Source organism: Lithobates pipiens, unplaced genomic scaffold (assembly GCF_037356315.1).
Source record: "Lithobates pipiens isolate NorthernLeopardFrog02 unplaced genomic scaffold, aLitPip1_a1.2 Scaffold_18, whole genome shotgun sequence".
NCBI classification, from domain to species: Eukaryota; Metazoa; Chordata; class Amphibia; order Anura; family Ranidae; genus Lithobates; species Lithobates pipiens.
Window position 1 is genome coordinate 576,838,223 of NW_027507758.1, and position 16,132 is coordinate 576,854,354.

The following is a 16,132-nucleotide window of genomic DNA, read 5'->3' on the forward strand; positions in this document are numbered from 1 at the left end:
TTCTAATGCTGAAAATTTTACTACACTGCTGTCACCAGCATGCATTTGATACACATATCATCCTATAGGTGTCAGCAATTGATTACCATTAAAGAAAAATACAGTGAATTCTAGGCCTCCTTCCTCTATCTCAGCACTATGAATGTGTCAGATTTCATAAAAGAACTATCATGGTTGCAGTAATAAACACGACCACTGTATACCAATAACCCCTCAGCAGCCGCCTAAAATGCAAACACATAACATAATAAAAAATGTATAGGTATGAGTAGTAGGAAAGACAATCTGAGTGGGATACCTGGTTTCTCTAGGTGCCTACATATAGGAGGGGCTTCACAAGACTTCTTTCACCCTGTGTCCTGCAGGTCTATGTGTGGAATGGATGCTGAGGTCAGCTGTGGTCTATCATCCCATACCATCCCTTTGGTAAGTGTGTTGCATACACATGAAAACATATCATAGACTTTGTGATAGTAGTGCTACTATAACAATCTAAGCCCTTGTACACACGGTCGGACATTCTGACGGAAAATGTCCGTTCGGACCGTGCTGTCGGATAATCTGACTGTGTGTGGGCTTCATCTGACTTTTTCCGTCGGAATGTTCGACCAACAAAGTTTGAGAGCTGGATATAAAATTTTTCTGACAACATGATCCGATCGGACTTTGTCTGATCGTTTGTAGAGAAATCCGATCGGACAAAGTGCCACGCATGCTCAGATCAAATTCCTAGACCAAAGCTATTGGCTACTAGCCTGAACGTAGTCCCGTCGTAACTAATGTCATCACGTTACGAACGATCGGATTTTCTGACCGTGTGTATGTAACACCAGTTTCGAACAAAATCCGACGGATTTTGTTGTCGGAATGTCCCACCGTGTGTACAAGGGCTTAGACGCCTGTGTTGATCTTGGGCCATTTTTATTGTTATACATTTTTTTAGTTGATTTCTAATAATGTAATATATATGATCCTTGATTTGACGCCAAAAAGCTTGTTTGGTTTTGCCCAGGTAGAAACGACTGCATTCACAAAACATAATGTACACCATGCCCTCCGTCTCACAGTTGTCGTGGTGTATTGTAGAGTGTAATCTGCCGTTTGGCAGATACATTGCATGATTTTCATATATCCATGGACAAAGAGCGCATGAACCAAATTGCCAAGTTCCTCTCGAGTTGCAACCTCATCCCTTTAAACCCAAACACATATGAATTACACAGGTTCTGAGACTAATTAAATGCAGATAAGGCACCAAAGTGAGTTTAATTACCACCTTAATCAGCCACAGAACCTGTGTAATTCATATGTGTTCAGGTTTAAAGGGATGAGGTGGCAACCATATCTTGAGGTGGTATCTTCCCTGGCTGTCTCGGTAAAATGGTGCTGTATCAATCTATCCCTAAGTGATCTTACCCTTCTAAAAGTAATATTGGGTTTAGAGCCTGTATATTTGCAAAGGATGGGGTCATTGCTAAGGAGATACTTGTGTGTCTTAAGTATTTCTCATATACATGAGTGTTGGTGGGTATAGTGTTAAACAGTGTTATCCAAAACAAATGTTCTGCTTGGTCACCCTGTGGACATTGTACTGCATGTTGTGTGTTTTTGCTCCAGGGGAGATATAGCCTGGAGCTTTGTGGAGTAGAATATCAACAGGCTGTTAATATAAAGCTCCACACAAATATACAAAGCAGGACAACAGAGAGGAACACCCAAGAAGAGACCAGCCTGTTTTCAGAACACCAGCAGTGAAGGTTAGGAACTCTACAATTGTTGATTTTGTTTATGTTTGTGTGAACAATATAAGCATACACAATATAGATACCGATAGCATACCTTTTCATTGTATCAACGCAAAGATAAAGATTACAGAGCTGATCAATGTGTCCTCCCTACAATTGAGACTACCAGATAAGGAATTGTGCAGAGTGTCCCATGTAAAACCCAAATGGCTCAGGGTAACTATCATGATGCTGTGCCCTACAGCTGAAAAAAAAAAGTCGACACTAACAAGTGAAAACACTGCAGTGTGGATAAATTATAGAGACTGGATGGATGATGCTGTGCGTGGATGTGGATACTGGAGGGGTGGATGGATGGATGGATGGATGGATGGATGATGCTGGATGTGGATACATTGTGGAGAGGGATGGATGATGCTTAGCATATATAAAGGAACCACCTCAAAGTCTTGCCCATAGTGAAGCATATATTACAAAGGGACCCTGTCAAGGTCTTGTCTACAATGTAGTGTGCATTGCAAAGTGTACCTGTCACAGTCCTGTCTGGTGTATGTTAGTTACAGGAAGGTGGGTTCTGGTGTATGTTAGGTTAAGGGTTCAAGAGAACACTCATCCAGGGCTGGTACAAGGATTTTTGACACCCTAGGCGCACCTTAATTTTGCTGCCCCCATTGGCTCCACCCCCTTTGCCCCACCCATGTGACAGAAGGTGCCGCTATACAGGAAGCATTGGCTCTGCTTCCTCTAGTGCTGGCTCCAGTGCTGTGCTGCACCTCTAATTACACTACCAGTCGGACTGAGCTAGTTACATACTGCAACTTGCAGAGCATGCAAACCTGGAGGGAAACTGGCAGCCTGGGCACCCCTAGGCAGCAGTGCGTCCTAGGCGGCTGCCTAGTTTGCCCAGTGGTAGCACCCGCCCTGCATTTATCCATGTACATCCCAATACTGCACCTCTCCTCCCCTGCTACAACCTCTGCAATACACATACACACTTTTCTGTACACTCCTTTTCAGCTTCTGAACTCCCTGACCAGATAGGAGATAAGGATCGTTGTGCAGAGCAAGGAGGCTATTGAAGGAGCTGTGGGAGAGCTGCTCTACCCCCACTTTCAACTACTGCAGAAACTGAAAGCAGGAAAAACCCTGCCTTGGTACCTTTTCCCCAGCCAGTAATGTAGGAATGCCTCTTCCCCTATACACTGGTTGCTTGACAAAGGGGGCGGGTATGAGTAGTAGTCACGCCCATACCCGACATCCCAGCTCTGATCTGACAGGTGAAGTGTCTCATCGGGGCTGCACAGTGGACATCCAGCTGGCTTGCTCCTCCATCCCTGGATGTTATGATATCAGCAACAGGATATGCATGCTCCCTTCTTCCTCTCTGTTGCGGCCCCTGGAGGGGGGAAGGGGGGGCAGCCAGGCAGGCCCTTTGGGATGCTGGGGCCCCCTACAGGAGTACTGCCTGTACCCCCTGATGGCGGCCCTGCAGACAAGAAATTAGAGTGAACATGCAAACATGTCAACGTCTATGGGGCGCGAACATAAAAAGTGCTAATTTTAAAGGCTTTAATGCAAACCATTGCCATAAAAAGTGTTTGGAGATCCAGATACTGCCCCAGGGGACATGTATCAATGCAAAAAAGTTTTTAAAGCAGACATTTTTTTTTCAGGAGCAGTGATTTTAATAATGTGAAACAATAAAAAATATTCCTTTAAATATCGTGAGGGTCCCCTTAGTCTGCCTGTAAAGTAACACATCTTTCCCATGTTTACAACAGTACTGCAACAAAATGACATTTCTAATGGAAAAAATGTCATTTAAAATTGCTTGCAGCTATAATGTATTGTCATATCCCGGCAATATTCATAAAAAAGCTGTTAAAAAAAAGTGTCCCCCCCCCCCCCCAGTCCATTAGCAGGTCTTTCGGGTCTGGTATAGATATTAAGGGTAACTCCAAGCCAAAATTAAAAATAAATAAATGGCGTGGGCCCCCCCCAAAATCCATATCATACCCTTGCCCTTAACATGGGGGGTGTTTTTTGTTGATGGGGACAAGGGCCTAATCCCCACAACCCTTGCCTGGTGGTTTTGAGGGTCTGTGGGTGAGGGGCTTGTTGAAATCTGCAAGCCCCCTTTAACAAGTGGGCTCCCAGATCCCGGCCCCCACCATGTGAATGGGTATGGGGGTGCATTGTACCCCTACTCATTCATCCAAAAAGTGTCAGAAAAGTAAAAATGACAGTTTTTGACAATTCCTTTATTTAAAAAAAAAAAAAGTGTCCCACAATGTAAATCCATCGTCACTCACGGCACCGACGGTCCAGAGAAAAAAAATGAAAAACTCCAAGGGAGGCGTCCCGACGACTGCAGTCTTTTCCCAGTGACAGCTGTTCTATACCTTGGCTATATAACAGCTGTCAAAGCGAAAAGACTGCAGTTGGTGGGACGCCTCCCATGGAGTTTTTCAGTTTTTTTTCTCTGGACCATCAGTGCCGTGAGTGACAAGGGATTTACATTGCGGGACACTTTATTTTTTTAATAAAGGAATAGTCAAAAACTCCTGTCGTTTTTACTTTTTTGGAGAATGGGTAGGGGTACAATGTACCCATAGGTGGGGGGTGGTATCTGGGGGGGCCCCCTTGTCGAAGGGGACTTCCAGATTCTGATAAGACCCCCAAAACCACTGGGCAAGGGTTGTGGGGATGAGACCCTTGCCCCATCAACATGGGGGGGAAAGCTGCGTTGGGGGGACCCCAAAGCACCCTCCCCATGTTGAGGGCTTGTGGCCTGGTACATGGTTCAGGAGAGGGGGTGCTCTCACGCCCCCCTTTTCCTCTGCAGCCTGCCATGTTGCATGCTCCGATAAGAGTCTGTTATGGATTTTAGGGGGACCCCCACGTCATTTTTAAAAAGAACATTGGTGCGGTGTTCCCCTTAAAATGCATATCATACCTGAAGGGCCTGGTATGGATTTTTGGGGTGACCCCCCCATGCCATTTATTGTTAAAATTTAGGCTCAGGGTTCCCTTTAACAACTGTGTTATATATACTACACTGACTGAATATAGAGTCTACATTGAACATCTAGTCTACACTAAGGCCGCGTACACACGGGCGGACTGTTCGCCCAACCTTGTCCGCTGAACAGTGTTTGGGCGGACAGTCCGCTCGTGTGTGGGCTTTCAGCGGACAGTTTCAGCGGACAGTTGGACGGACAAAGTCTTTCGGAAATTCCGAAAAACTGTCCGCTGAAACTGTGTTTGAGCGAACAGTCCGCCCGTGTGTGGGCTTGTCCGCTGTACTTTCGAAATGAGCGGACTGTTCCCGCTCGGAAAGTCCGCCCATTTCGAGCGCGTGTACAGGTAGGCGGGGCCCGCGAAGGAGACGTCGCGGGCTCCGCCGCCTGGAATGGGCTTAAAGGGGAACCCCAACGCCGAAAAAAATCGGCGTGGGGGTTCCCCCCAAGTCCAGACCAGACCCTTGTCCGAGCACGCTACCCGGCTGGCCAGGAAAGGGGGGCGAGCGAGCGCGCCCCCCCTCCTGAGCCGTACCAGGCCGCGTGCCCTCAACATGGGGGGTGCCTTGGGGAAGGGGGGGCCGCGCGGCCCCCCCACCCCAAAGCACCTTGTCCCCATGTTGATGAGGACAAGGGCCTCTTCCCGACAACCCTGGCCGTTGGTTGTCGGGGTCTGCGGGCGGGGGGCTTATCGGAATCCGGGAGCCCCCTTTAAGAAGGGGGCCCCCGGATACCGGCCCCCCACCCTATGTGAATGAGTATGGGGTACAATGTACCCCTACCCATTCACCTGTGAAATGAAGTACAAAAAAAAACACAACACATGGAAAAAGTATTTTATTGCACAGCTCCGGGGGTCTTCCGTCTTCGGGGGTCTTCTCGCCGGACTCCTCCGCTATGTGTGTGTAGCTCTTTTACTAGCGGAGGAGTCCGGCTTTCTTCCTCCCCGCCGCCGGCCTCTTCTCCCGACTTCGGGGGTCTTGTCCCCCTCTTCGGTTCTTCTGCCGGGCCACCGCGCCTGGTCCGGTGGCCCGGTCTTCTGTCGCCGTCTTCCGTTCTTCTGTCGCCGCCTTCGGTTCTTCTGCCGGGCCACCGCGCCTTCTTGTAGCTCTTTTACAGGCGGTGGCCCGGTCTTCTGTCGCCGCCGCTGTCGTCGCCGCCGCCGCCGCCTTCCGTTCTTGTTCTTCTTCTTGTTCTTCTTCTTGTTCTTCTCCTGGAGATGTTGACTCGACGATCTCTCCGGCCGGAATGCCAGAGCCGCGCTGTGCGGTCACTTATATAGTGACAATGGGGCGGTGTCACATGGTATATGTCACATGGGTTGGTCACATGGTGACCCCGCCCCCTTACGATGTCATAGTCCCCATGTGACATCAACCCATGTGACCAACCCATGTGACATATACCATGTGACACCGCCCCATTGTCACTATATAAGTGGCAGCGGAGCGTGTCCCTGGCATTCCGGCCGGAGAGCTCGTCGAGTCAACATCTCCAGGAGAAGAAGAAGAAGAACAAGAAGAAGAACAAGAACGGAAGGCGGCGGCGGCGGCGGCGACGACAGCGGCGGCGGCGACAGAAGACCGGGCCACCGCCTGTAAAAGAGCTACAAGAAGGCGCGGTGGCCCGGCAGAAGAACCGAAGGCGGCGACAGAAGAACGGAAGACGGCGACAGAAGACCGGGCCACCGGACCAGGCGCGGTGGCCCGGCAGAAGAACCGAAGAGGGGGACAAGACCCCCGAAGTCGGGAGAAGAGGCCGGCGGCGGGGAGGAAGAAAGCCGGACTCCTCCGCTAGTAAAAGAGCTACACACACATAGCGGAGGAGTCCGGCGAGAAGACCCCCGAAGACGGAAGACCCCCGGAGCTGTGCAATAAAATACTTTTTCCATGTGTTGTGTTTTTTTTTGTACTTTATTTCACAGGTGAATGGGTAGGGGTACATTGTACCCCATACTCATTCACATAGGGTGGGGGGCCGGTATCCGGGGGCCCCCTTCTTAAAGGGGGCTCCCGGATTCCGATAAGCCCCCCGCCCGCAGACCCCGACAACCAACGGCCAGGGTTGTCGGGAAGAGGCCCTTGTCCTCATCAACATGGGGACAAGGTGCTTTGGGGTGGGGGGGCCGCGCGGCCCCCCCTTCCCCAAGGCACCCCCCATGTTGAGGGCACGCGGCCTGGTACGGCTCAGGAGGGGGGGCGCGCTCGCTCGCCCCCCTTTCCTGGCCGGCCGGGTAGCGTGCTCGGACAAGGGTCTGGTCTGGACTTGGGGGGAACCCCCACGCCGATTTTTTTTCGGCGTTGGGGTTCCCCTTTAAGCCCATTCCAGGCGGCGGAGCCCGCGACGTCTCCTTCGCGGGCCCCGCCTACCTGTACACGCGCTCGAAATGGGCGGATTTGCCTCCTCCTTACGTGGGCGAGTCCGTTCATTTCAAAAGTTGAGCGAACTGTTTGCCCAACCTTGTTCGTCAAACAGTCCGCTCGTGTGTGGGCAAGTCCGCTCATGCAAATTTTGAGCGGACTGTTTGCCGAAACTGTTTGACGAACAAGGTTGGGCAAACAGTCCGTGCGTGTGTACGCGGCCTAAATGCAGTGTGTGTGTGTGTGATTATATATATATATATATATATATATATATATATATATATATATATATTACACACTGCCACTAACTAGCCTGCCTAATCTCAATCTATCTCCATCCACACACTATACACGCCCTCTATGTAAGCAGCCTTATAATGTGTGGACTTAGTTCACCTGAGCCATGATTGGCCAAACTTTTAATGCCCCATACACACGATCAGAAATTCTGCCAGCAAAAGTCGGATGTGAGCTTTTGGTCACAAATTCTGACCGTGTGTATGCTCCATCTGACTTTTGCTGGCAGAAATCCATCCAGCAAAATATTGAGAGCAGGTTCTCTATTTTTCGGTTGGAAAAGTTCCTATCCGAAAATACGATCGCCTGTATGCAATTCGGACATGCAAAAAATCACGCATGCTCTGAAACAATTTGACGCATGCTCAGAAGCATTGAACTTAATTTTCTCGGCTCATCGTAGTATTGGACGTCACCGCGTTCTTGACGGCCGAAAGTTCCGCGAACTTTTGTGTGACCGTGTGTATGCAAGCTAAGCTTGAGCGGAATTCCGTCGGAAAAATCAGTTTTTTTCTGATGGAATTTCTGATTGTGTGTATGGGACATTAAAGTTTGAATAAAGAAGATGCCTTTTATATGATATTGGCATGGTATCATCCCAGTTTTCCTTAATGCATCTACACAGTCACGAGCTGGACCTGCACCCAGTGTGGATTGGGCTGTAAAGACAGACTCACTTGGAGCTTCCTTTTTTCTTTTTTTTTCTTTTTTTTTATTCTATCTCACCATGTTATGAAGTACTGTAGATTTGTAACGTGGCCAAGAGGAGGGTGAAGCAAGTCAGACAGGCACAGCCTGTAATGCTGAAGGCTTTTTTAAGGACACCGGTTTTACAGGAGAAATCCAAGCTGCAAATGGGAGTAGACATCCTAGAAATGAAATAACTATCTAATAACAGCCTTTGCAAGCAGCCTCTGGATCGAGAGCATCTCCCAGTGTCTGGCCTTGAGAAAATCAAGACATAGATGGGTCGATTTACTAAAACTTGAGAGTGCAAAATCTGGTGCAGCTGTGCATGGTAGCCAATTAGCTTCTAACTTCAGTTTTTTTCAATTAAGCTTGGACAATGAAAGCTGATTGGTGTGTATTGTCTACATTGACTGTGATTGTAGCTGATGTCAATTACCATCTGGGAGAGGAGGCTGCAGAGAATCCCTTGCTCTAGGATCTGTTGCGCTGATCTTTGCGTGACAGTGAATGATGCTGCCTATAGGAGATATTGGGTGTGCCATACACTCATATGCTGGTTATTTCTCGCTTTCTGGTAAGGAGATTAGATGTGAGCACGGCGGTGTGTTATGGAGATACACTGAAGTTGGTGTGTGGGTCTTGGCTCCTTTGCTCCCCTCTGTTCACCGTTTGTCCTTCATCTACTTCCTACTTTTTAGCCCTTGTACACACGGTCGGAGATTCCAACGGAACGTGTCCTATCGGAGCGTTTTGTCAGATATTCCGACTGTGTGTGGTCTCCATCGGACTGTTTCCGTCAGAATATCCGACAGACCAACTTTTCCAACTTGCTGGTAAAATTTTCTGACAAAATGCTCCAAACGGACATACTCCGATCATGTGTAGCCTACTCCGACGGACAAAGTGCTACGCATGCTCAGATCAAATTCCTAGACCAAAGCTATTGGCTACTAGCCTGAACGTAGCCCAGTCGTAACGAAATAACGTCATCCCGTTATGTACAATCGGATTTTCCGTCAACTTTGTCCGACCGTGTGTACCAACGGATTTGATTGTCAGAATGTCCGACCGTGTGTACAAGGGCTTAGCGATGCATACAGACTATTTATGCTATATTTTAATCATAATAATTATGCGGACTGCTGTTATTTCTTATGTACCTTACTATTTTGAGCGCGGATATTACCCCTTGTTATTTACCAATATTAAAAATATGAAATATGAAACTTTTCACTGCTTTATCCTAACCAGAATATTTTTTTTCTGATACAACCAAACAAGCAAACTCATATTGTCTATTACAATGAGCAGTGCTCCTTGTTAATTCTCTATGTTGTTTTCCCATTCCCTCTAGACTTGAAGACACATTTGCCATGGATCCTGTGACAATTCTCCTGTCCGTCATAGTCATCTTGTTTTTGGTCAAAACCTATAAAGACCAAAAAAAACAAAAGTACAAAAACTACCCTCCAGGGCCGAAGCCTCTACCACTCATTGGAAGCTTGCATATGATTGACTTACAAAAACCTCACTATGCCTTTATGAAGGTAATAAAACATATTCTGCTGGTCTTTGTAAACAAAATTCAACTTATTAAAAAGAACAGTAAACAAATTACAAATTTTGGTCACATGTGATGTTAGTAACACTAATGCAAAAATATGAAGTGTGGTGAAAGCAAGTGACAATACTAGAGCTAACACATAAACTAGATGAGTTCTAATCCAGATAAGTAGTGTTAAACATGGAGTACTGTGGCCATTGTACAGTAAATGGCACAATAGATCAGTCAACAAAGCTCCAGTAAAAGGACTATGGTAGACAAATATGGTTAATACCTTTTTCAGGTAGACATTGTTCGATGTCCATGTAATCACTGAATTGACAGAACGTTGTCTAGACTCTGCCATCCAACTTAATACCATCATCTGTTTTAACAGGAGAATCACTTCAAGTGGTTTGATCACACTAGGTCCTCCAACTTAAAGACCCTCTTATATTTCTGGTATTTTGGGCTCTATGCCCCACACAAAACCCAAATGAACTACAATTGCCTGTGCCTCTTCCTTAACAGCCATTATCTGCTGCAAAAATAAATGGGGTGATGGAGCAGAGGGTTGGGGATCAACACCAGTCACATTTAGGCATTTTTCCTGTTCAGGTAATAGTAGTAGTTGTAGTAGTAGTAGTATTATTATAGAGGAATTTTACAGTGCCAACAGTTTGTGTAGCTCTTTACAAAATGGAGGCAGGAAGTACAATTATAATACAATTTAATACAAGAGGGCCCAGAGAGCCCTTCTCATTAGGGCTTACAATCTTGAAGGGTGCGTCAAGTGTTACAAAAGGTAATAGCTGTTATGGATGAGCTATACTACCTTCTACTCTAGAAAGTAAAAGAAGCTGGGAGTATAATAGGAGCAACATGAAACTCTTTGCATAAGAATGCATTACAAAAATATATACATTTCATTTAGATAATAAGGGTAGTCTTTAGTGCATGGGAGCCATGCAGACCCCTTTCACACTGAGGCAGTTTTCAGGCGTTTTGGCACTAGCAGTAGCACCTGTAAAGTGCCTGAAAACTGCCTCTCCAGTCACCCCAGTGTAAAACCCAGAGTGCTTTCACACTGAGGTGGTGCGCTTGCAGGACGGGAAAATAAGTCTTGCAAGTAGCCTCTTTGCTACCGCCCCTGCCCATTGGAATGCTTGGGCAGTGCTTCCAAAGCGCCTGAAAAGTGCTTCGGAAGCGCCTCATCGCGGGCACTTTTAACCCCCTCTTGGGGGTTAAAAGCACCCCGCTATCACCTGAAAAGTGGCGGTAAAGAGCCGCTAAAACAAGCAATGCTTTACCGCTAGCGCTGGCACCGCCCCAGTGTGAAAGTATGCTTATATGGTTTAATGGACAACTGTATATAAAAAGGCAATGATACAGAGCACATATAAGCAAAAATTCTAGACGCATGCATTCCAATTTACTGTTTTACATTTTTTGACCATCCTAACTGAGATGGTATGGAGACACTGGCACTAAAAACGATTGCTTGGATTAGACATAAAAAGTAACCAAATGTAAATACTGTAAAGTACATGGCAATTTTAAATAAGGCATCAATCCTATAAACTTCTTTAAAGTGATCATATTAGATTGCATCTAATCTAAAGGTAATGGAATCTAAGGGCTGTTGGTCACGTAAGTACGCATCTCAAAGAAGACCTAAAATCTCCCTGTAGGTATCTATCAGCATGCATGTCATAGTTTCCATGATGTTTGTCAATATATGATAAATTTTTTGTTGCATTGTTTTTATAGCTGTCTGAGGAGTATGGTTCCGTGTATAGCATCCAGCTGGGTACAGAGAAGATGGTTGTCCTATGTGGTTATGATACCGTTAAAGATGCACTTATCAACCATGCCGAGGAAATTTATGAAAGACCATATACTGCATTGTCTGCTAGAGCATCCAATGGAAATGGTAAATCGGAGAATGTTCTATTAAAAAAAAGCCCTACAGTTTTAAAATTAGTAGACGGTACATGTTATGTATTAGAGCTGCATTCAGTATATAAATATCCTGAATAGAAAATTCTAAATTATGTTACATACATATTTAAAACTCAACTCCAGCCAAAACTTTTGATTTCCTTTTGGATAGTATTCAGAAGGGGTTTAGCCTCTGTCAGGTTTTCATTACTGTTTACTAATCTACTAAGAACATTTTTCCTAAAACTAATGTCACGGTTCTGTGATAATGAGCCCTTGTAGATTGCTAACTCGGAGGTTCCCCAGGGTGCGGAGTCTAAGTCCCAGCCTGTTTCTTCACCAGAGCCCCTGATGATGGGGATGGACTTGCAGTAAGGTGGAACTAGGTCGCCCAGCTGAGGAAGTGGAGACCGCTCACCTGTGCAGAGTGCAAGCAGCAAACAAAAGGAAATCCAGGAGACAAGCCGAGGTCAGGGCAGGTAGCGAACAAGCATAGATGATAAACAAAGCCAGGGTACATACCTGGATAGTCAGACACAATACAAGCAGACGAGAACTGTGAAGTTGCTCATTTAATGTGGGTTACCCAGAGCATGTCTTGTATAGGCAAGCAAACTAGGAGGCAGGCTAGGAAGTGATCAAAGGGAAGGAAATAAAGGTCCACAAATTAGCAGGTGATGCCCGTAGGTGAGCACAGTCAAACCACACATGTGAAATGAATCAGGGTAGAGAAGCAATTACGCAAGCAGTAAACTGCAGGCTAACTTGTGACACCTAATTCAGGTTCCTGCACATTCTCTCACATACTTCCAATACACTTCTCTTCTACAGAGGATTTTAAAAGAACACAGTGGGTGGGATGTCACATCTTGGTTCATGAATGATCTGCCTCCCATAACAGCATGAGCACACAGGCTGTAGTAGAAATCTCCTCCTACCTGAACACTCACCACTAGGGCGGACCCTGAAGTTTATCATGTGACCATGGTATACAGAACAGCCAAAAGATTTATAAACTGTGGGCACTGCGGCGGTGGGGGGCGGTTCACATGAACTCTTTTATTTTCATATTACATGGCTTAGTAACCCTTTAACAAAAAAGGGCTGTGCACATTTGAATAGTGATGGACGAACTTCCGACGGGATGTTTCGCGAACGCGGCCGAAAGTTTGCGGCGGGCCCCATTGACTTCAATGGCAGGCGAACTTTACAAACCTACAGGTCATATTTCCAGCCACAAAATAATTACTAGCTGTGCACACCTAGTCCCACCACATGGCCACTGACATAACATGAAGTGAATCTGGGATCAACAACTACAAGCATTATTTATGGTATAAGGAAGTATTACAGAAAATTGATTACTTACAATTTTTTAGAGTATGACATTAAAAATAATTAAACCCAAGTACAAATTATATATATATATATATATATATATATATATATATATATAATATAAAATATATTGCACGTTACCAGTCCTTAACTAGTTGATGACGGCCAGGCGGCGCACCTATTGTGGCAGGAGGCCGTCATATGACGGCCTCCCGTTTAAACAGGGAATGCGCGCGATCGTGCGCGCATCCCTGTTTCTTCGGTGGCGGCGTGTCACGGAGACACCGCTCGCCACCGAAGGGGGTGAACAGCCATTCGTTATGGCTGTTTACCACGTGATCGGCCGTGATGAAGTCACGGCCGATCACAGATGGTCACACCCCGAACGTGCACGGCGCATGCGCGCGAGCACGTCGGTGGCGGCGTGTTCCCCGGGAACACTGCTCGTCACCGACGCTGGTAAACAGCCATTGGCCGGCTGTTTACCCACGTGATCGGCTGTGATCCTTTCACAGCCGATCACAAAAATGTAAACAAACTGCGGTAACGGGATGTTACCGGGTTCTCCTCCTCACACACCGATCGTGTGTGAGGAGGAGATTGCGGTAACATCTCGTTACCGCATACAGTGTACACCAATCATACTGATTGCCCCCCCCCCCCCAATAAAGAGGACCTGTCACCACCCCTCATAGTACCTGTCAATCACAGTCCATCAGAGTACCTGTCACAGTCCATCAGAGTACCCGAGTACCTGTCACGGCCCATCAGGGTACCCGAGTACCTGTCACGGCCCATCAGGGTACCCGAGTACCTGTCACGGCCCATCAGGGTACCCGAGTACCTGTCACGGCCCATCAGGGTACCCGAGTACCTGTCACGGCCCATCAGGGTACCCGAGTACCTGTCACGGCCCATCAGGGTACCCGAGTACCTGTCACGGCCCATCAGGGTACCCGAGTACCTGTCACGGCCCATCAGGGTACCCGAGTACCTGTCACGGCCCATCAGGGTACCCGAGTACCTGTCACGGCCCATCAGGGTACCCGAGTACCTGTCACGGTCCATTAGAGTACCGAGTACCTGTCACGGTCCATTAGAGTACCGAGTACCTGTCACGGTCCATCAGGGTACCCGAGTACCTGTCACAGTCCATCAGGGTACCCGAGTACCTGTCACAGTCCATCAGGGTACCCGAGTACCTGTCACAGTCCATCAGGGTACCCGAGTACCTGTCACAGTCCATATGAGTACCTGTCACCGCCCTTCAGAGTACCCGAGTACCTGTCACCAGGCCATCAGAGTACCCGAGTACCTGTCACCAGGCCATCAGAGTGTGTGAGGAGGAGATTGCGGTAACATCTCGTTACCGCATACAGTGTACACCAATCATACTGATTGCCCCCCCCCCCCAATAAAGAGGACCTGTCACCACCCCTCATAGTACCTGTCAATCACAGTCCATCAGAGTACCTGTCACAGTCCATCAGAGTACCCGAGTACCTGTCACGGCCCATCAGGGTACCCGAGTACCTGTCACGGCCCATCAGGGTACCCGAGTACCTGTCACGGCCCATCAGGGTACCCGAGTACCTGTCACGGCCCATCAGGGTACCCGAGTACCTGTCACGGCCCATCAGGGTACCCGAGTACCTGTCACGGCCCATCAGGGTACCCGAGTACCTGTCACGGCCCATCAGGGTACCCGAGTACCTGTCACGGCCCATCAGGGTACCCGAGTACCTGTCACGGCCCATCAGGGTACCCGAGTACCTGTCACGGCCCATCAGGGTACCCGAGTACCTGTCACGGCCCATCAGGGTACCCGAGTACCTGTCACGGTCCATTAGAGTACCGAGTACCTGTCACGGTCCATTAGAGTACCGAGTACCTGTCACAGTCCATCAGGGTACCCGAGTACCTGTCACAGTCCATCAGGGTACCCGAGTACCTGTCACAGTCCATCAGGGTACCCGAGTACCTGTCACAGTCCATCAGGGTACCCGAGTACCTGTCACAGTCCATATGAGTACCTGTCACCGCCCTTCAGAGTACCCGAGTACCTGTCACCAGGCCATCAGAGTACCCGAGTACCTGTCACCAGGCCATCAGAGTACCCGAGTACCTGTCACCAGGCCATCAGAGTACCCGAGTACCTATCTCCAGCCCATGTCTCATAGAATATACGTTGGGGTGTTTGCTTTCCAAAATGGGGTCATTTTGTGGGTAATTTCACTGTCCTGGTGGTCCAGGACCTTCAAAAGTGTGATGGGTAGGAATGAAATGAGATGTGTCATTTATGCTCCTAGAACGCCTGAACGTACTACTTCAATGTTCGGCCTCTCTATGTGGCCAGGCTGTGTAAAAGTCCTACACATGTGGTATCGCCATACTCGGGAGGAGTAGCAGAATGTATTTTGGGGTGTAATTTTTGCTATATACATGCTATGTGTTAGAAATATCTTATAAATTGACAATTTTGTGTAAAAAAAAAAAAAATGCGTTTAAATTTTTTTCCACATATTCCAAAAACTGCTGGAAAAAAATGAACCGTTCAAAAGACTCATTATGCCTCACAGATTATACGTTGGGGTGTTTGCTTTCCAAAATGGGGTAATTTTATGGGAAATTCCATTGTCCTGGTACTCCAGGGCCTTCAAAAATGTAATAGGTGGTTGAGAAATGAGATGCGTAATTTTTGCTCGTAGAACGTCTGAAGGTACTACATCAATGTTAGTGCTCTGTATGTGGCCAGGCTGTGTAAAAGTCCTACACATGTGGTATCGCCGTACTCGGGAAGAGTAGCAAAATGTATTTTGGGGTGTAATTTGTTGTATGCATATGCTGTGTGTGAGAAATAACCTGATTAATATGACAATTTAGTAAAAAAAAATAAAAAATCTTCATTTTGCAAAGAATTGTGGGAAAAAATGACAACTTAAAAAAACTCACCATGCTACTTACTTAATACCTTGGGATGTCTACTTTGTAAAAAGGGGTCATTTGGGGGGTATTTGTACTTTCCTGACTTGTTAGTGTCTCAAGAAATGAGGTACACCTGATGTACTGAAGGCCTGATCAGAAGTGATCAATTTTCAGTGATTGGCACCATAGTTTGTAGACTCTATAACTTTCACAAAGACCAAATAAGATATACTAATGTGGGTTATTTTTACCAAAGATATGTAGCAGTAT

The 16,132-nt window shown here is 47.1% G+C and overlaps 1 protein-coding gene across 2 annotated transcripts in view; it reads left to right on the forward strand.

Moving 5' to 3' along the window:
- Positions 1 to 358: 358 nt before the first annotated feature.
- LOC143989070 (cytochrome P450 2K1-like) overlaps positions 359 to 16,132 on the forward strand; it is a 66,091-nt gene continuing 50,317 nt past the window's right edge. For both annotated transcript variants that reach the window (XM_077489081.1, XM_077489082.1), the window contains exons 1-4: positions 359 to 426; positions 1,618 to 1,757; positions 9,470 to 9,662; positions 11,429 to 11,591. In XM_077489081.1, the coding sequence (XP_077345207.1) occupies positions 9,489 to 9,662; positions 11,429 to 11,591 (337 nt within the window). In that variant the 5' untranslated portion in view covers positions 359 to 426; positions 1,618 to 1,757; positions 9,470 to 9,488. The remainder of the gene's footprint in view (positions 427 to 1,617; positions 1,758 to 9,469; positions 9,663 to 11,428; positions 11,592 to 16,132) is intronic.